This window comes from Carcharhinus amblyrhynchos, chromosome 30, assembly GCF_965287045.1.
Source record: "Carcharhinus amblyrhynchos chromosome 30, sCarAmb.v2.hapA, whole genome shotgun sequence".
Lineage (NCBI taxonomy): Eukaryota > Metazoa > Chordata > Chondrichthyes > Carcharhiniformes > Carcharhinidae > Carcharhinus > Carcharhinus amblyrhynchos.
In genome coordinates, this window is record NC_137353.1 from 18,722,262 (window position 1) to 18,743,388 (window position 21,127).

The window sequence follows — 21,127 nt, forward strand, 5'->3', positions numbered from 1 at the left end:
TATTTCAGGGATGACAGTAATGTGGAGACAACAGTATGCCACAATCAGCCTGAACAGGAATAGGGCCCGAGAAATAAATTAATCACACTTGTTATTACCTCACTGTTCTCAGGAAGAAATTATTGACACAAAATATATAATTGTGCAGTCATCAGTTCATGTAGCCATAATAACCCATAGTGGCGTATATATAAATACGCATCTATGCAAATGATCGTGTGTATGTATGTATAATATAGCGAGATACAGGTTAACATTTTTAAAAAATCTATATAGTGTCTGGACGCAGTAGTGCATATGGAGATACTACAGTTGAGGGGCATCCTACAGGACCAGGCAGTGTCAGTTCCAGCACGGGAGCCATTAGTACCACAACTGGACAGCAAGAAGGAGAAGGGTCAGAAGGAGAAGGTGAAACAGAAGGTGACCTACATACGAGCAACAGGTGAGAAAATGCATTTTAATCTCAAAATTGTAAAGTTATTCTTCCAATTCAGGTGCAGTTTAAAACGGGTTAGATTTCCTCGGACCTTAACCAGAAGTTCAATGAAAAGTTGTGTAAAGGGCTGGTGCTTGAGTAATCCCCTTTACTCCTTATCTCACAGGCTGCACATGGTGCGTCTGATGCTACTCGAGAGACTTTTACAGCATCTGCCACAGCTCCGTCACGTTGGTGGAGTTCGAGCCATCCCCTACATGCAGGTGAAAATTGTTTGTCCCAGCAGACTTTATCTGACTTATTTTACATTTCTAGGGTGATACAAAACGTAGTTTTATGTTGGGTAGAAATTGGCATATTAGGTCCATCGGAGAGATAAGTGCTGAATGTATTGTGTTGTCGTTTGGAGAAATTGCAGTGACACCAAGGATCAGAAATGGAAAAATGCTAAGTGCTTCATGTCTAGGGCTTGCTCTGGTTTTTGTTTCCCTTCCGTTACAAAGCCAATTAAAGGATGTGGATGCACTAAAATTGATGCAATCTGAGCTCGTATCATTGTCATTTTGTAGCATTGAACTCTTTATAATTCTAAACACACTGCATTTTCTTGTGCAACACTGATTAGTGATTGTGTCTTGTACCTCTCATCTGCTTCATTTGGTCTTTGATCCCTTAAACATTAGCAATACACCTAACTTGTAACATAGAATGCAGTCCCGTCACATAAGCCAGTTAAAACCCTTCAAAATGAAGCATCTCTTAAAATAGAACTAACTAACTGTCTGGTGGAGTAGGTCAGGACTTGATCCTCCTTTTGAGTTTAGGGAAAGCTTCCAGTTCCAGCACACTTTGACATCTCAGCTCCTTTTACAAGTATCAAAACATTCTACAGGAACAAATGAATAGCCATCATAAAGGAGAATTAACAAATAACAACCATAAAGGAAATGCAGTTAACAAAAAAATCAGGGACCAGTTTTTATGCTGTTGATCAGTTTGGAAATGTCTTTAATTTGTGCACAGGCTTCATGCGTTATTGACATTTTCTATGTACATTTCCTGTCATCCAAAAGGTAATCTTAATGCTGACTGCAGACCTGGATGGAGAAGATGAGAAAGATAAAGGAGCCTTGGACAACCTTCTGTCTCAACTCATTGCAGAACTGTGCATGGACAAGAAGGTACTGGGCCCTCAGCAGTCAATCTTCATGTGCTTTTCAGCATTTAAAAGTGAACCTTCTATTGATAAGCAGCTCCTAGGTTTGTGCAGGGCTGTTGTGGTGATCACATGGAGATATTACATAATAATTTGGACCCTTGAATTCTCCCTTCTCCCACCCACATTCATGGCCCTTCAAATCTGCACCGACCGCAATCCCACCCAGGCCCTATCCCCAGAACTTGAAGTGACAGAGCAGAGTTTGTGTAGTATATATCCTAATGATTATTCAGGCTTAGAGGTTCATTGGTGTCAATGAATCCCAATATTACAACACTTTGTTATATGTTAGCTATGTTGAATGCACTAATCCATTGAAATCTGCAAACTGCATCAGCTAGTCTCTGAGTAAAAATGCCGCTGTAGTCTATTATACTGAATGTTGTTACACATACGTACTTGACACACAGCAACCCAAGCAGTTATGGGCAGACAAAGGGAATGAGTGCCCAAACAGCACCTTTCTTCACATTGTACGCTGTGGTGGTTATGATTCTGGACAAGCTCAGTGTTGTAGTTTCACAAAGGCAAGCTGTGGAATTGAATTCAAGACATCTTTAAATTTGTGGACAGGCACCAACAGAATAACCATGAAAGCTACTAGATTGTTCTAAAAAATCTAGATGGTTTCTGATGCCATTCAAGGAATGGAGGCCAACCTTTTTGTCTGGCCTGGCCCTCACACAACTTCAATCCCACACTACCTGGTTGACTCTTAATGTCCCCTGAAGTGACACAGCAAATCATCCACAGTAAACAAGTGCTTTTAAAGTTAAGTGACAAGAAGAAAATGGGGACTATTACCACCTAGACTGCAGTAATTTAAGAGGAAATCCACCAGCACTGCCTCAGGGCAATTAGTGGCTTCCGGTAATTATAAATTTGCCGGTTTTGCGTATATCTTGAGAACCAATGAAGTTAAGAAATTCAGAATCTCTCTTACTGAATTGACTGTTTATAATTGTGTTGCTCAGGATGTTTCTAAGAAGAATGACCGCAGCCCACTCAATGAAGTGCATTTGGTGATCATGAGGCTTCTCAGTGTTTTTATGTCCCGAACTAAATCAGGATCAAAATCTGCTTCTGAGGTAAGTGACTGATGAACAAACCTGTGCAAATCATTGCACCATTTCTGTTAGTGAAATAATTTTTAGCTGCTTTACTTATGGGGAGTTTATAAAATCTGCTTGTTCTTAAACAAAATGTAAGGACAGTGGGGCGGGGCACGAGAGAGAGACTGAAATCCTCAATCTCCTTTCCCTTCTGACTGTAATCAACGTAATTTAATTTCTAAGGCTGCTGTGTGTCCCCAAACTGCTAGTCTGGGGTCAACAGCAGCAAACTTCCATAGATTTAAACAAGGGGTTTTTTTTTATTCACACACTGCCCTTGAAAGGTCTATTGCTACGTCAATCACAAGACATTCTCAGGAAAGATATAATTAGAGACAGTAGTGGACTTCCACAAATACTAAAACCAAACAGAATAGCTAGCAGTTTGGGTGTCTGAGAATAGAGTGAAAGAAGGAGGGAGATCTTCCCACTAGAACTGAAGTTCAGGTAGGTTCAGATAGCTGGGATCAAACCAGAAGGCTTCATTCAAAGTGAAGACTATTCAGCCAATTGCATAGACAGGTCCTAATGGCTATTAACCAGAGGCCCTATTTTTTATTTACAGGTGACCTAGGAACTGTTCAAAACTGGTTGGAGGAGGCTTCTAAAGAACTTTAAGCCCCTCTGGTCTTTAGAAAGCAGAATGACATGGCCATTTTTTGCCATTGTGGTGCGGTTAATACTGCATTACAGACTGCTCAGTCTCTTCCTGTTTTGTGGATAAAAAGATTTCAGTGTCAGAGAACAGTTTCATTCATGTGATGAATGGCCATTAATACACAATGGAAGACAAATGATTATCTTTCATTGTGCTGAATGATTTTCACATGATCAAAAACCATTGATATACATTAGAAGGTAGATAGTGGTCTTATGCACTTCATTGTTGATAATCAATCTCAGTAGTATCCTTTATTACCTGGCAGAGTCAGAGAATCGGAAAGTTTATTTTCCTTGTGTTTTGGAATAAGCCTTGACAGTAGCAGGCGTGAAATTCCACCAAAGAGTGCTATTTAAACGTGTCCATTCAAGAGAGCCCTCTGCCCATTATAATCAAATTTGGAACTTTCCAGTAAGCTTCCTAGGCTGTTGAAGTTGCAAAAGTCAGATGATTCTTTGGCAACCACCTTAATAGCTCATTAGGGTCCATTTTAAAAGAACAGTTTTTTAAAAATGTAATATTTAATGCCTGGACTGGTATGACAAAAGGAGCATAGATTTCCTGGAGGTTGCAAAAGTAATTATTATATTCCTTGCAGGCTTCCTCATTAATCTCCAATGCCACAGCCACTGCTTTGTTAAGTTCAGGAGCCATTGACTATTGCCTCCATGTTCTTAAATCACTGCTGGATTATTGGAAAACACAACAGGGTGAAGAAGAAGCTGTGGTAACAAGTCAGCTCCTGAAACCACACACTTCTTCATCGCCTCCAGACATGAGCCCATTCTTCCTGCGACAATATGTGAAGGTAAGGCTTTGTAATTAAATAGAAGGCACTGAAGTCGAGTATCAATAAAAAGACTGACATTATGCTTACAGTATGGGAAATAAACTATTAGTTATAGATTTGCAACATGTTTGAAAAGCAGGGAAAATATATATATGTTTACATATTTGAGATAAAAGATAGAGTTTATGTAAATGTGGGGAGGGAAGAATACACATTTTTGCATGAAGTTAAATTTTGCAGCTGACAGATATGTTAATTTTTATTGTGTTTGGTTCAATGGCACAAGTATTTAGGATTTTCTTTTTTAAAATCCTTCCTTAATATCTGCTGATTTTCAGGGTCATGCTGCAGATGTATTCGAGGCATACTCACAGCTTTTGACTGAAATGGTGCTGAGATTACCATACCAAATAAAGAAGATTGCTGATGCTAACTCTCGGGTCCCACCGCCTATCTTTGACCATTCTTGGTTCTATTTCCTGTCGGAAGTGAGTGCCTGATTCAGTGTTGCACTGCAACAGCAGCAGTTTGTGTTAGCATGTATGTTTGTGCAGTTGCTGTGTTCCTTTAACAGTGAAAACTTGCTCTCGTTCCAGTACCTAATGATTCAGCAGACTCCCTTCGTTCGTCGTCAAGTTCGCAAGCTCTTGCTATTCATTTGCGGATCAAAGGAGAAGTACCGTCAGCTGCGAGATCTGCACACACTTGATTCACATGTCCGAGGAATTAAAAAACTGCTGGAGGAGCAGGGAATCCATTTGCGTGGTGGTGTGGTCACAGCTTCATCAGGATCTGCTCTGCAGTACGACACACTCATTAGCTTGGTAAGTTGATGCTTACTGCACATAATCAGGGTTCTGAAATTTCTGCCTCACAGCAGACCACTAAGTCCTCAAAATTAGTCTGCTACTGTATAAGTGTTTGTATTATTGAATAATAATTCAATATTATTTGCAATATTGAATTAAGGGGCCTTTTTAGGCTTTTGTCTTGAACTTGCATTTAGCACTGTTCACAGTTTAATGTACACTGTATCTTTCATCAATTTTATTTTTCAACACTGCCAATTTTCAATTTACCAGTGCATGTTTGTTACTCTTTGCTTTATTCAAAGTGATTAAATGTTAGTTGATCTCTTTGCCTCTTTCAGATGGAGCATCTAAAGGCCTGTGCAGAGATTGCCAGCCAACGGACAGTAAACTGGCAGAAATTCTGCCTCAAGGATGATTGTAAGTGTAACATTCGCTAATTTCTCCAAGTTGCAAAGTTGGTGTGCGTACAAACAATTCATTGAACCTCAGTCTTAGACCCACCTCTGTGTTCTGCTACAGTTTCAAGATTGACTAACTTTTTTAAAAAAAAGCAGCATTTTTCTTCTCATATATCCCAGATTCAAAGAAAACACACATCTGGACTTGGCTGACCTGTCACACACCTTCAAGCTAATGTAAAGACTGTGGGATCACTGCATCCCGATTATAATTGAATGGTACAAGACATGGACCGTGCACCAAATCTGTGCCAGTCTTTGCCATATAAGCCATCTTGTTTAATTCATCTATCTCATGACCTTCAGTACTTTTTCAGGCAACTAATTTTCTTCTAAAACAATATATTAACTCTGCTGCTACAAAGATTTATGCACAAAATCCCATTTAAAGCACCCACAATTTAACAATAAATGAATTTTAAATGAATTACAACATTCCCTCCACTAAGTGCATATTGACTGCCTTTTAGAAAACAGCTACAAAACATTCTCATCATTTCAGCAGAAGAAATTTTTTGAACTTTGCTGGGATTAAGGTTTGTATTTATGCTGTAAGTAAATCAAGTAAACTTTTTATCTATGTTTGCCTCTTTCCTTCCCCTCCTCCTCCCCTCCAGCTGTTTTATATTTCCTGCTGCAGATTAGTTTTCTTGTGGATGAAGGAGTCTCCCCGGTTCTCCTCCAGTTGCTTTCATGTGCACTCTGTGGCAGTAAAGTGCTTTCGACAACATCGTCCAGCAGTACAGGGGGCACTGGGACAACTGCAACCTCCTCCAGCTCAGGGCAGACTGGGTCTCAGTCCAAATCCTCCAGCAAAAAGAGCAAGAAAGAGGAGCGAGAGAAGGAGAAAGATGGTATGCTAAAAGAACATTGTTAGAGTACAAACCATTGTTGGGAGAATTTTACTCTTATATGTACATTCGCATATACAATTAATTTTATAGTAAAATAAAAATATTGTTTAAAATAACTGTTAAAACAAATAAAAATGGAATTTAGATATTAGGTCAGAGAAAAAAATCTACAGACTTGAACCTCAACCAGTAGTTGGATTACTTATGGCTGCAGATAATGCCATGCATGAATTCTAGATTTTCCTTCAATGTCACTGATTTTAGAGTTCCTTTTAAAGAATGTGATAGTAAACAGTTAATATTTACATTTTCCCCCCCGTGACAATCTGTTAAATAAAAATGTGACTGTGCAGTGGGTAAATTTGCTATCCTTTCAGTTTCTGAACCTGGGGTCAAAACCAGATTCAAACTGTAGGGGGTCTGGACTGTTTTCTGCTGACAGTGCTGCATGAAATTCTGAAGTCTGGTGTGCTCGATTTGTTTTGTAGTTATTACAGATCCACAAAACAATGGTCGCCATGATTTAACAAAATTGGCAGCCGTGCTGTAAAACGACAGGTTGACTGGTATAGGAAATGGAAACATTTATACTGGAAAGCAATCAAGGTTCTTCCCAAGGCTAAGAACTTTGTTGAAAGAGACGCATGATATCCTCTTGACAATGCTGCAATTGACCTGGGAATGCTTGATGGAACAGAGCTTTACTCTATATCTAACCTCTTTTGTAACTACCCTGGTAGTAGCTTATGGTGTGGTTTATGGGACAGTGTTGCAAGTGCTTTACTCTATTTCTAATCCATGTTGAATCTGTCTAGAAATGTTGCCTGACTTGTCGCCCTGTAAAGTATCCTAGCAAGATACAAAACTACATAAAATATTCCTACTGTACTAATGGGAGAAAACAAAATCAGACTAAATCAATAACTGCGGCAGCATCTCAGGTCAAGATGTGGATTTATCATTACTCTTTCTTGTCCTTTGGTCAAAACCTTGGAATACCTTGTATTTTGGGTAGATGTACATGATAGAATCAGCACCACCACAAGGAAGGAAGTGCATTGACTCAGCCCACCTAGGGGTGGGCAATTTATGTGCCCTTGTCAGTGATCTGAAAGCAAAACTCAAGTTCCTGTCATTCTGAACAGTAGGAATGCCATGCTCGCTCATGCCAGCTGATAACATTTTCTCCATTGTTTTTGACAGAGAATACAAGCAGTCAGGAAGATCAACTCTGCACAGCTTTGGTCAGTCAGTTGAATAAATTTGCTGACAAAGAAACTTTGATTCAGTTTTTGCGATGTTTCCTATTGGAATCGAACTCCTCGTCTGTGCGTTGGCAGGCTCACTGCCTTACTCTACACATCTATAGGTAAGTCAAGGGTCCGTTTCATTTTTAAGAGGATAAACACCAACATGCACTGCTTAGGGCTAATGGCCTGTTAATGTCGTAATCTGAACAGTTTAAGCAATGCATGGCTGAACTTAGAGCCCTGTGTAGGAAGCTACAATAACAACAGCTGAGAGAAGTCAATTGTGGAGGTGTTTCTGGGTTTATAGCCAACTAGACACAGTTCAATTTCAGTGAGACAAAGTTGTAGCAGTATTTGAGACAGAACTTCAGTTATCTTCCACGGAAGGCTTGAAAAAGATGTATGTATGGAAATTAACAACAAATACGAGGAGGTTTTCAAACATCACTATGTTGGATATCGCAGTGGCATAAATGGGAGCAGAAAATTGCAAATGAACATTAACTGAGTGAGCAAAATTGAAAGATGGAATTCAATGTTGGGGCAATTTTTTATATCGTTACTGACAATGCCAGCATTTGTTACCTATCCCTAATTGCCCTTGAGAATACAGTGGTGAACCAAAATCATTTGCAGTCCATCTGGTATGGTAATCACACGATGTTTTAGAGAAGGAGTTCCAGGATTTTAACCCAATAACAATGAAAGAATATTGAAATATTTCCAAGTCAGGCTTGTGAGTGGCTTGGAGGGGAATTTTCAGGTGGTGATGTTCCTCTGCCTTTCCTGTCCTTGTCCTTCTAGGCTGCAGATGTAAAAGCTGTTGTTGAAGAACGCTTGGTGAGTTGCTGCAGTGCATCTCGTATATAGTGCACATATCTCCCCATGTGCGTTAGTGAATGAATGTTCATTCTTTGGAAGTGTTGTTGGATGTGATGCTGATCCAGCCTTCAACAACCTCAATCATTTTCCTTTGTGATAGATATGACTACAACCAGTGTTGAGTTTTCCCCTTGATGTCAAGAGCAGTTACCCTTGTCTTTATCCTGGACGTGCTCAGCCTCTTGAATGTTGATGGAGCAGCACTCTCAAGGCAAGTGGAGAGTAATCCATCACATTCTTGACTTGTGCCTTGTAGATGGCAAGCCTTGAGAATCAGGAGATAAATTATTTGCATCAGAAGTCCCAATCTCTGACCTGCTTTTGTAGTTGCAATGTTTATACGGCTGATCTAGTTCAGTTCATGGTCAATGATAATGCCTCTGCACCCCACCTCAGGGTGCGAATGGTGGGTGATCCAGTAATGGCATTGGCACTGAATGTCAAAGAGCAATGGTTAGATTCTCTCTTGCTGGAGATGATCATTGCCTGGCACTTGTTTTGCATGACTGCTGCTTGTCATTTATCAGCCCATGTCTGAATGTTGCCCAGGCCTTGCTGCATATGGACATGGACTACTTCAATATCTGAAGAGTTATGAGCAGTTCTGAACATTGCGCAAATATCTGTTACCTCATAATGGAGTGAAGGTTCATTGATGAAGCAACTGAAGATGGTTAGGCCTGGAACACTACCTTGAGGAACACCTGTGCTTCCCACAGTCCTGGGGCTGAAATGATTGGCCTCCAATAAACACAATCATTTTCCTTTGTGATAGGTATGACTACAACCAGTGTTGAGTTTTCCCCTTGATGTCAAGGACAGTCTCATCTCCCTTCTTGAGTTTCAGCTGTTTTATCTATGTTTGGGCCAAGGCTGCGTAGAAGTCAGGAGCCGAGTGGCCCTTTCGGAACCCAAACAGCATCAGCATGCAGGTTATTTGGTGTGTAAGTGTCACTTGATTGCACTGTCACTGACACTTTTCATTACTTTGCTGATGATTGCGATGAGGCTGATTGGTTGTATATGGCCAGATTGGGTTTGTCTTTTTTTTGTGGGTAAGAAATCCTAAGCAATTTTTCACATTATCAGATCGTACTAGTATTGGAGCTGGACTGGAACAGTATGTCTAGCTACAATAGTTGTTTAATTGTCTACCACTATTTATGACTGGATGTGCCGGGACTACAGAGCTTTTGATCTGATCCGTTGGCTGTGGGATTGCTGAACTCTGTCTGTCACGTGCTGCTTCCAGTGTTTGCAAGTGTGAAGTCATGTTGTAGACGTTGACACGTAAGTTGATTGTTGGAAATGGGGTTTTGGTAGTTCCTGAATTTGGACTTGCTGAACTACTTGTATGCTGAACGTAAAATGTGAGTGCCAGTGTGCATGGGTGGCTGCCATTTTGAAACATTAAAAAATATAAAACTGATAATTCATATTAAATTAATTGTTAACAAATGCCTTTAACCACAATGAAAGCATTTGAAAACCAATAAAATTCATTGGCTTTGGCATCCAATGAAAAGAATTCATGGAATTCCTTGAGACTTTTTGTCTATGGAGTCGTCAGAAGCATCCCCCTTGGATCAGATGTGGTGCTTTCAGTTTCAGGATCATCTGTCCACAACAAATCATCCCTCACTCCATCCATTGACTTGGATATTCCACACTTTTTGAGTGCTCTGATGACAGTTGTGCACTAATATCCTGTTAGTTGATGACAAAACCACACAAGACATCAAGCATTTGTATTTCCACCCTTTATGAAGGCTTATCCTCTCTCTCACAGGTGGGAGGAGGATTAACTACAGCCTGGATTTCTCTTCTCCGTATCCATCCATAAACAGACAGGTGCTCTGTTTATATGAAGATGATGTAGTGGCACTATCACCAGACTAGTAATCCAGAGGTCCAGGCTATGCACCGAAGAATGGCTGGTGGAATTTAAATTCAATTAATAAAACCTGGAGTTGAAAGCTAGTCGCAGTAATGGTGACCATGAAACTATGGTGACTATCTGGTTCACTGATGTCCTTTAGGAAAGGATATCTGCCAGCCTTACCTAGTTTGGCCTACATGTGACTCCAGAACCACAGCAATGTGGTTGACTCTGACTGCCCTCTGAAATGGCCTAGCAAGTCACTTAGTTCAAGGACAGTTGGGGATGAGCAACAACTGCTGTTCTTTCCAGTGATGCCCACATTTCATGAAAGAATTTTTAAAAACTAGTGGCATATTTTCCCCAATGATTAATTTTGGAGTGATCCAATCCCCTATTAATAAACCCACAGCAAATCTGAGATGAGCGTAGGTTTATCTTACACGCGTACGCAAAATGCAAGAAGAGGTTTTGCAACATCAGTTCCTTTTGCACTTGGACATTAAAAGAGGGATAAGGAAAAGAAAAAGGATACAGGGCAAGACCATGATTAACGTCTCCTGAGTCCAGAATCACAAGTCCAACAGTGTCTCCCTTTAGAGGTTAACGGGCTGAAACTTGCAGGGTGATCAGTCTTCCCAGAGTGGGTACTTCCATGATGGAAGAAGGCATGCAGAGATGAATTTAATTTTGCAAACATTGATCCAGGAGTTCTGATGTTTCCAGTAGTATACAGTGTGTAGGTGAGGGCCAGGCAATTTACCTGGACAAAACTCTTTCTCCTGCTATCTCTTGGCTGACTGCCTGATATTAGTTCCATACAGCAATATCATGTTGAACAACTTGGAGATGGTCATGTGACATACCTCCCACCAGTTCGTCTGAGCTTTGGACAAAGGATGTATTTCTTTTAGGTCTGGAATCTCAGGATATTTAATATAGGAGTCGGCATCCCTTTTGTCCTTGCTGGCATACCATCTCCATGGCCAGAGTTCCTCCTTTGAAATGTAAAAGGTATTGGTGCATTTCTTTGTGCAAGCAGCAAATCAAATTCCAAAGGGCATTAGTGCCTCTTTAAAGGCAAATAGGTCCCTGCTAGTTTCTGAAGGCAAGAAGTTTTGCAGTTTGAGTCAGGCTAGTCAGGCAGGTCAGTTTGTCCATTTTAAATATAAGATTTTATAAAGTAGTCAGTCTGACATTTTTTTCTTCCTGTCTTTTGGACGGGGCATCTCCATCAACCACCCATATATTCCTTTGGGCTCAAACATGAATGACTTGTTGAGGCACACTTTCAAAGATTAAACTATTGATTTTAGAACCCCTGGTTTACTTGCAATTTTGGTGTTAACTCTCAGACAAATCTTGTTCTCCTTGTTTATATGGAATCTGAAATGTGACCTATGCCAGTAAGCCACGGGACACCTATTCCACATTGTCAATCCATAATTTCATTCTATCGTCAACCATCCAATCGTTGTCATGGACGTGCTTAAAAGTTCCTGTACGAACTTGATTTTTGGCATGGTTTTACATTTTAAAGTTACCATAGGTACTAATTTTGTTCTGTTGACCATACAGTTTAGTACCACTGTAAATTTCTTCATCAAATGCCCTGTGGTTTTCACTAGAACTGTTTTCAAACATTCCCATTGCATAGTTCAGTAGCTGGGCACATCAAAATTCATTGGCATTTCCTCCATGTTGCGCATGTGGCATAATGGGTACTTGTGTCATTATTGCTGATGAGATGAGGAGCTGGAATCTGATCATCTTAGCATCACAATGTTGCATTGTCTCTAAGCGATCTTGGTCTGATAGCACCAGAGCATCGTGACCTCTTGCGAGCTACTCCCAGTATAGCCCTCTAATTTCATCTTTGACACCCCTTCTGCACTTTTAAAACTGAACTCTAACTCTTCTAAACTGTCCTGCAACATTATGTATAGATACATATATAGATAGATATACGTATCTCTCTCTATATCCTTTCCTTTTCCCCGACGTACCTTATGAACAGTATGTTTTGCCTGTATAGCATGCAAGGAACAATATCTTTCACTGTATCCCAATACACAAGATGATAATAACTTGAATCAAATTTTGATTCCCCAAACCAACTACACAATTAGCTTTTGTGCTGAAATCTCTGCCAGATCAAGGTTTACTTTGATCTGCTTAAGAGGGTATATCCATGTTGCATTTCTAGTGACGATGAAACCTTTCTGACAATTTTTGAGGGCCAATTTCAGTACATGCTTCTCATAATCAGGCCAGTGCCTGGTCCCTTTTCTCATAAGAAATAGGAGCAGAATTAGGCCATTTGGCCCACTGGATCTGCCCTACCATTCAATCATTGCTGATAATTTTCTCATCCCCATTCTCCTGCCTTTTTCCCCATAACCTCTTTATTAATCAAGAACCTATCTATCTCTGCCTTAAAGACACTCAATGACCTATCCTCCATAGCCTTCTGCAGCAAAGAGTTCCACAGATTCACCACTTGCTGGCTGAAGAAATTCCTCTTCTGTTTTAAAGGATCGTCCCTTTAGCCTGAGGTTGTGCCTTCTGGTTCTAATTTTTCCTACTAATAGAAACATCCTCTCCACGTCCACTCTATCCAGGGCCTCTCAATATCCTGTAAGTTTCAATAAGATCCCTCCTTGTGGCGCATTTGGTCATGCAAGTCTTCAGAGCGGGTTCCTCCTCCTCCTGTCCTTGCAGTTTTTTTCTTTCACACCAAATTTTCTCACTGCCGCACAATCACTCGATGAGTTATCAAATGTTGCAACTTTTAGTTTCATACTACTTGTGTTTTGTCGGAAGACTCATTTTTGTTTGTTGCTTGCAATGTGGGATCTGATTTGAGTGGATGTGCCTTGAAACCCCACTCACCTTTGCAACCCATTCTGTATTGCCTGCTGGATCCCTTGCATCCAGTTATAAGGTAAAACTTGTATCTGAGGGACTAAAAGTTAAGGCTGATCACCAGTGTAAGTTTATCATGTTGTGGCTGAAAATATGCTGAGTATATGCAAAAAATGGATTTTTTTTAGGGTTGGGGGAAAATGGGATCATCTTTTACCCCACAATTTATGGTAATTGTTTCATTGCCCAGCACCATTTACGACTGGATGTGACAGGACTGCAGAGTTTTTACCTGATCCGTGTTTGTAAAATTGCTTGACTGTTGCATGCTGTTCCCCTATCTGGCAAATCTAAAGTCATCTACTTTAAACCCACGGTAGACAAATCAGAGTATTTTGTAAATGGCAAGAAAGATTTAGAATCTAAGTACAGAATTACTAAATATTAGTGGGCAGATAGGAAAAAAAAACCTCAGCAAGTTTAAATGGTATGTTGGACTTTGCCTGCAATACAATGAGGTGAAAGCTGTCCTTAGCTGTGCAGCATCTGGTTAGACCCCCTTGGTGAAGCCCAAGGGCTTCAGGATTGGGTTGCCACAGATGTTGCAGGGACTCTTCAGAGAGTGAAGTCCAGGACTGGGACGTGTGGAGTCAGCAGCAACGGGAAAGAGGGGAATTGTGTGGAGAGTCAGATCAAGAGCTGGTTAGTGGGAATAGGGGGGCATTGGAATGGGGGTACTGAGGAGGTTGAGAACAGGGGACATGAAGTAGATGTGATGTCAGGTATGCCATGGGAACCCACTATCTCATGGTGGTGATTTGATTCATTGCCCATACCTATATTTTTTGATTTGTTGTGATTAGGAGCTCTGGCAAATCACAGCAAGAGCTGTTGCTGGACCTGATGTGGTCAATTTGGCCGGAGCTTCCAGCTTATGGACGCAAAGCTGCACAATTTGTTGATCTGCTGGGATATTTCTCGCTCAAGACTCCACAGACTGAAAAAAAGGTAAGAAAATGTCAATAAACTGTGGCTGACTGACGACTGTTATATGATAATTGTTGTAGAGATTTTGGTTGCTTTGCAAGTTCCTATTGGTGCTGAATACAACTTGTCGCCTTTGTTCTCATCCTAGCTGAAAGAATATTCACACAAAGCAGTTGAGATTCTTCGTACTCAGAACCATATTCTCACCAACCACCCCAACTCCAACATTTATAAGTGAGTAATATATTTGTTTAAACGTCTGTCCTTTGACATAAGTGAGCATATCCTATGTCCATCTAGAACTGTTGAAGAGGTGCTGCGGTGTGCTTTTATGCTGCTTAAATAATTCATAATGTTCCTATTTTTTCTGCTTTTGTTTTGTTCCAGCATGCTGTCTGGTCTAGTCGAGTTTGATGGCTATTACCTAGAAAGTGATCCATGTCTTGTCTGTAATAACCCCGAGGTACCGTTCACTGTAAGTATAGAAGTACACCTGGCTCAGTATGTGCCTGACATTGCAATAAGCTCTACTGTTAAGTTTTATCCTTTCCTCTGGAAAGTTGTTCCTTGAGGGTGTTCCTTGACAGCTAGTTCCTTGTGGTTCTCTGTCATTGTTAGCAGTTTCTTCCACGAGTAATATTGTTTAGTCATACAAAGAACAACCCAGCACAGGAAACAGGCCCAACGAGCCCGTGCCACCATTTCAACAAAGCATTTTCCTACACCTACCCTGCCCTGTGTGTATGTGAATGGTACCCCTAATGTAGCCAGATTCAGGGGAGAATAGTGTAGGGTCAATTTGGTACACCAATCAGCCTAAGAGCACATCTTTGGGGTGTGGGAGAGGAAACCGGAGCACCCGGAGGAAACCCACGCAACCACAGGGAGAATGCGCAAACTCCCACAGACACAGGCCCAAATCCATGTATCTGCACAGCTAGCAGTGATAGTCACTGAGCTGTTGTGGTGCCTGTCTGCTGGTCCAGGATTAAGCACACACAACGACACGAAGTACTAGGCCACTCTTGAAACCTCCAAGAGCAGCCCACGCACGACCCACCATGTGCATGCCCCTCGTTTGACAACAAGGTGGACCGACACCTGTGGATTAAAAGAGACAAAACATTAACACGTAATATTACATATCCAGAGTCATCCCGAGGTTCTGGCCCTTTTTAATACCGTCTACTATAACCCTCCATCCCTGTTTCCCTCATGTGTCTATCTAAGTAAACCTTAAACAAGTCCAACATGCCTGCCTCCACCACCTTACTTGGTAGCGCGTTCCATACCCCCCACGACCCTCTGCGTGAAAAACCTTCCTCTAGTATCCAAATTATACTTCTCCCCCTCACCCTTAGATCATGACCTCTCATAATAGTTGTCCCCAATCCAGGGAAAAGCCTGCCACTGTTGACTCTATCTATTTCCTTCATTATTTTATACACCTCTATCAGATCCCCCCTTAATCTCCGTCTTTCTAAGGCGAAGAGCCCCAGTTTTTCCAATCTTTCCTCGTAACTCAGTCCTTCCATACCAGGCAGCATCCTGGTAAACCTCCTCTGCACGCTCTCCAGGATCTCCACGTCCTTAGTATTCCGTAAGCTTTCTTCACAACCTTCTCTACCTGTGTTGACATCTTCAGAGACTTGTGCACCTGCACTCCCAGGTCCCCCTGTATTTCTGTGCTCTTAATCGGTCTACCTTTTATCATGTAACTCCTCCCTGCATTATTCCTTCCAAAATGTATCACCTCGCATTTGTCAGGATTAAATTCCATCTGCCCAATATACCAACCTATCTATATCCTGCTGTGTCACCTGACAATCTTTCTCAGTATCCACCAATCCTACCATCTTGGTGTCATCTGCAAACTTGCTGATCACACCACGTACGCCCTCTTCCAAGTCGTTTATATATATTACAAAGAGGAGAGGTCCCAGTACTGAGCCCTGCGGCACACCACTGGTGACTGTCCTCCAGCCAGAAAAGGACCCTTCCACTCCTACTCTCTGTCTCCTATTGCCCAGCCAGTTTTCAATCCATCTAGCTACCTGTCCTTGTATCCCATGTGCCTTAACCTTTTCTACCAGCCTACCGTGAGGGACTTTGTCAAACGCCTTACTGAAATCCATATAGATGACATCAACGGCTCACCCATCGTCAACCGTTTTTGTCACCTCATCAAAAAATTCTACCAGATTCGTAAGGCAATCTGCTCAGTTACTTCTCAGGTGGTTTTGAAATAAATCAATTGTATAGCTTTCTGTTGATATGGTCTGTACCAGTTAAATCAGCATGTCAACAATACCATTTCACAGAAACCCCCCACTTCCTGATGATTGAGTGATGTCCCTTTCGGGTAAAGCGGCTTCCCAGAATAATGTTTTCATCAGAGAGATCAATAGTTGAAACTGGCCGAAGGAATGAATCTCACACTGAACTGTTAGTTGCCTCGGTACATTTGGTTTTCTTGTGTACGTTGTCCACGTGAATTAAAACTACCAAAATTTTATCTCTTCAGAATATTAAACTTTCGTCAATCAAGGTAGACACACGCTACACGACCACGCAGCAAGTGGTGAAACTGATTGGCAGTCACACCATCAGCAAAGTGACTGTGAAGATTGGAGATCTAAAACGCACTAAGATGGTTCGCACCATCAACCTGTACTACAACAACAGAACCGTGCAAGCTATTGTAGAACTAAAAAATAAGTGAGTATCTGGCAATGACATTAATGTCCTTATAAATGATGATTGATGAATATTTAGTCTTAACCTTTCCATAAGCAGTCTGTGCAGTTTGCATATTGATTCTGACTGAATTATTGTGTGCTCGGGCTATAGTAATGAATATCACCTTGCCACTCTTTATACTTTGAGGTGAAAGTTTTTTACATGATTGTCAGCTTTGATTTGGTGGTAGTGCTCTCAACCCTGAGTTTGGGGGTTGTAGGCCCCATTCCACAAACCTGAGCGCACAATCTGGGCTGACGCTCTAGTACAGTACAGAGGGAACGTGGGCTATTAGAAATGCTTTCTCTTCGATGAGATGTGAAACCATCTGCGCTCTCATGTGGACATACAGGATTCCATTACACTATTCAAAAAAGATCATGGGAGTTTTCCTGTTGTCCTGGCCAATGTTTATCCCTTAGTCCACATCACTAAGTCAAATGCCTGGCCGTTTATTTCATTGTTGTTTGTGGGTTTTGTCATGCATACATTGGATACATCATTTCCCCAGCAGTGACGACACTTCATAATTGGCTGTGAAGTGCTTTGAGACATTCTGAGTCTCAAAAAGGCTGTCATAATTACAAATTCTTTCTTGAATGGGAAACACAGCCAGAAGGTAGTATTGGCCTTTTCTGCTTGATCATTTTAGGTGATTTTAATAGCAACAGGATAATGGGATACTTTAAATTTTACAGTTTATAATGTGACTGAAGTTGAACATTGTGATTTTTGCCTCACCAACTAAGTGACCATCTCTCCTTAGGCCTGCTCGTTGGCACAAAGCTAAAAAAGTCCAATTAACACCAGGTCAGACTGAAGTGAAGATCGACCTCCCGCTCCCCATTGTAGCATCTAACCTCATGATTGAGTTTGCAGACTTTTATGAGAATTACCAGGCATCAACAGAAACCTTGCAATGTCCACGCTGCAGTGCATCTGTTCCTGCCAATCCAGGCGTTTGTGGTAACTGCGGGGAGAACGTGTATCAGTGTCACAAATGCAGGTGAGTGGGGATTGTGGACAGTTGATGCTATGATAAAATGAGACTAAACAGTAACAGAACAAAACTACACTTTATTGTAGAGTTTAGAGATTTCTCTCAGATAGTGCTCTGTATATATGACATTTGGATGGTATTAATGTATTTTACTGGCTATCAATCACTGCTCTACGATTTGTAACAAATCTCCCTTCGTGGTCCTTCTAAATTGGGGCAACACGATGGCACAGTGGTTAATACTGCTGTCTCACAGTGCCAGGGACCTGGGTTCGATTCCCAGCTTGGGTCACTGTCTGTGTGGAGTCTACATGTTCTCCCTCTGACTTCGTGGGTTTCCTCCAGCTGCTCCAGTTTCCTCCCCCAGTCCAAAAGATGTGTTGGTTAGGTGATTGGCCATGCTAAATGTGCCTTAGTGTCAGGGGGATTAGCAGGATAAATACGTGGGGTTACAGGGATAGGATGTGGGTGGGATTATTACCAGTGCACGCTTGATGGGCGGAATGGCCTCCTTCTGCAATGTAGGTGTTCTAGGATTCTATGAAATTATGTAACTCACAATCCAGTAGTTAAGTTTCTTCAATATTGTTGGAGCATACTCCTCCAGGCAAGTGTATCACACTGGGTTAGGAGCGAATTGCTAACCTCAGAATCCTAATCTCTGATCTGCTTTTTAGTCACAGTGATTATGTGGCTAACCCAGTTCAGATTTTGGTCTGCAGTAACCCCAAGGACACTGTCTTTGTTTGCGTTGAGTTGACTTGATTTGACTCCGAAGTTTGTTGAAAAACTGAATTCTGACTCGAGAGTGATCTTGCTTTCATTTGCTGTTGAGTCTTTTGACTTGCGAGGGTAACATCTTGAGCAAATTCTGTTCATTGTGAGTAATTCGGCTTTGTCTTTACAGGTCTATTAACTATGATGAAAAAGATCCATTTCTGTGTAATGCCTGTGGATTCTGCAAATACGCCCGGTTTGATTTCATGCTGCATGCCAAGCCATGCTGTGCAGTGGATCCGATTGAAAATGAAGAGGACAGAAAGAAGGTGAAGTTGTCTGGGGAAATATTCTCATTAAGTTTCTGACTTTTCCAGTAACTAATGCCCTTTCGCTTTGATGTACGAAATTTTGGGAATGTCTGGTTAAGAACTCAGTGGACTCCAGCCCTTTTGATACATTTTGTCTTTCTGTTGTTTAAATCGCTGTGTTGTCATTTTTTCTAACATTATGTTTTGGTTTTTGTCCTGCAGGCAGTCACAAACATAAACACTTTGTTGGATAAAGCTGATCGTGTTTATCATCAGCTGATGGGACACAGGCCACAGCTTGAAACTTTGTTGGTGAAAGTCAGTGAAGCAGCTCCTGAGAAACCACAGGTAAAGGGTGTGTTGCTCTGGTTGGGTGACAGTTAGCACAACAACTCGCCCATTTATATCCCTTTAGTCATGAATGGAATCTCAGCCACGCGTCACAGAAATATTCAGAGAAGCAGACACAACGGGGGGAGGAAAGTACAGAAGTGATGTTAGGAGTAAGTTTTCCACTCAGAGGGTGGTGAGTGAATGGAATCGGCTGCCATCAGTGGTGGTGGAGGCGAACTCGCTGGGGTCTTTTAAAATACTTCTGGATGAGTATATGGGGTTTAATGGGATTGGGGGTTATAGATAGGTCTATAGATTGGTAGGTGTTGATGTGATCGGCGCAACTCGTGGGCCGAAGGGCCTGTTTGTGCTGTAGTGTTCTATGTTCAAAGTGGCAACTAAAAACTGCACTGAATAGATGCGATTAAAGATTACTTTTAAAGATAGAGAGGAATGGATGGACAAAGGGAGCAAGGGAGTTCCAATGTCAGAAATATTTCCCTAGAATAAGAATGTGAAATAAGCTATGCCTGGAATGTCTAGCAATTATTGTGTCTATTCCATGATTAAGTGATGAAGATTGATTTACCCCGTTCAGTTCTTCACATTTGACAGCTACGATTTTGAGTTAATTTACGTTCACTGTTTGACATATGTCTGGGATTCTGATTCTTCAGAATTATATTTTCAAGTCTGTTGTGTTCAGTTTCTGATTCCATTTCACAGCATGACCAGCACAAATGGAGGCTATTTAGCCCAAAGCCACAATGCCAACTCTCCAAAAGCTTTCTAATTAATCTGAATTCACTGCTCTTTCCCCATACTCTGCAAATGACTTGTACATATCCAGTTCCCTTTGGACGGTCCATATAGAATCTTCCAGGCAGTGTATTCCAGATCTCGCCAACTCATTGTGTAACAGAAGATTCTGCTTACTTGCATTTGGAGCTTTTTGCCTATCTGTGTGCTCTGGTTATCAACATCCTGCCAGGAGAAACAGTTTCTCCCCCATCTACTTTTAACAAATTCCAATGCTGTGTTAAACACGTGAACTTTCTTTGCTTTAAGAACATTCCCAGACTCTCCATGTGTAACTTAAGTCCCTCAATCCTGGTACCACTCGAGTAAATCCCCACTGCACACTACCCTTGATATCTTCCTAAAGTGTGCTCAGAATTGGCCACAGTACTTCACTGGGACCAAACTAATGACTTTTAATGGTTCAATATAACTCCTTTGTACTTATATTCTGTTTATAAATCCATGCATCCTATCTTTCTTTTTAGTAGCTGTGGGAATGGGTTGCATTTTGAAGGACAAAAAATTATCCTTAGTCATTGTTCTCTCCTATATTTCTCAGGATGATACCAGTGGTGTTGCTGGAATCAGTTCTACAGCAGCAAGTGTGAATCGCTACATCCAGCAGCTGGCTCAGGAATATTGTGGAGATTGTAAGACATCCTTCGATGAGTTGTCCAAAATCATTCAGGTAGAAAAATCTGAAGAAATATAAAGTTTGTCCAACGTGTAAGACTTAACAAGCATAACATAACTGGAAGCTGTGGACAGGATGAACGTACATAGAACATAGAACATTACAGCGCAGAACAGGCCCTTCGGCCCACGATGTTGCGCCGACCAGTTAAAAAAACAATGACCCTCTAACCTAAACCAATCCCTTTTCATCCATAAACCTATCCACGGATCTCTTAAACGCCCCCAAACTAGGTGCATTTACAACCGCAGCAGGCAAGGCATTCCAATCCCTCACCACCCTCTGGGTAAAGAACCTACCCCTGACATCCGTCCTATAACTACC

At 41.3% G+C, this 21,127-nt stretch overlaps 1 protein-coding gene across 5 annotated transcripts in view; it reads left to right on the forward strand.

Moving 5' to 3' along the window:
- Positions 1 to 21,127, forward strand: part of ubr4 (ubiquitin protein ligase E3 component n-recognin 4) — a 203,486-nt gene that overhangs the window by 117,067 nt on the left and 65,292 nt on the right. For all 5 annotated transcript variants that reach the window (XM_080215508.1, XM_080215509.1, XM_080215511.1 and 2 more), the window contains 18 exons: positions 277 to 445; positions 606 to 702; positions 1,513 to 1,620; positions 2,633 to 2,746; positions 4,030 to 4,239; positions 4,560 to 4,709; positions 4,818 to 5,045; positions 5,372 to 5,450; positions 6,109 to 6,345; positions 7,549 to 7,714; positions 14,085 to 14,229; positions 14,357 to 14,442; positions 14,596 to 14,683; positions 16,733 to 16,926; positions 17,714 to 17,953; positions 18,855 to 18,993; positions 19,198 to 19,323; positions 20,669 to 20,797. In XM_080215508.1, the coding sequence (XP_080071634.1) occupies positions 277 to 445; positions 606 to 702; positions 1,513 to 1,620; positions 2,633 to 2,746; positions 4,030 to 4,239; positions 4,560 to 4,709; positions 4,818 to 5,045; positions 5,372 to 5,450; positions 6,109 to 6,345; positions 7,549 to 7,714; positions 14,085 to 14,229; positions 14,357 to 14,442; positions 14,596 to 14,683; positions 16,733 to 16,926; positions 17,714 to 17,953; positions 18,855 to 18,993; positions 19,198 to 19,323; positions 20,669 to 20,797 (2,705 nt within the window). The remainder of the gene's footprint in view (positions 1 to 276; positions 446 to 605; positions 703 to 1,512; positions 1,621 to 2,632; positions 2,747 to 4,029; positions 4,240 to 4,559; positions 4,710 to 4,817; positions 5,046 to 5,371; positions 5,451 to 6,108; positions 6,346 to 7,548; positions 7,715 to 14,084; positions 14,230 to 14,356; positions 14,443 to 14,595; positions 14,684 to 16,732; positions 16,927 to 17,713; positions 17,954 to 18,854; positions 18,994 to 19,197; positions 19,324 to 20,668; positions 20,798 to 21,127) is intronic.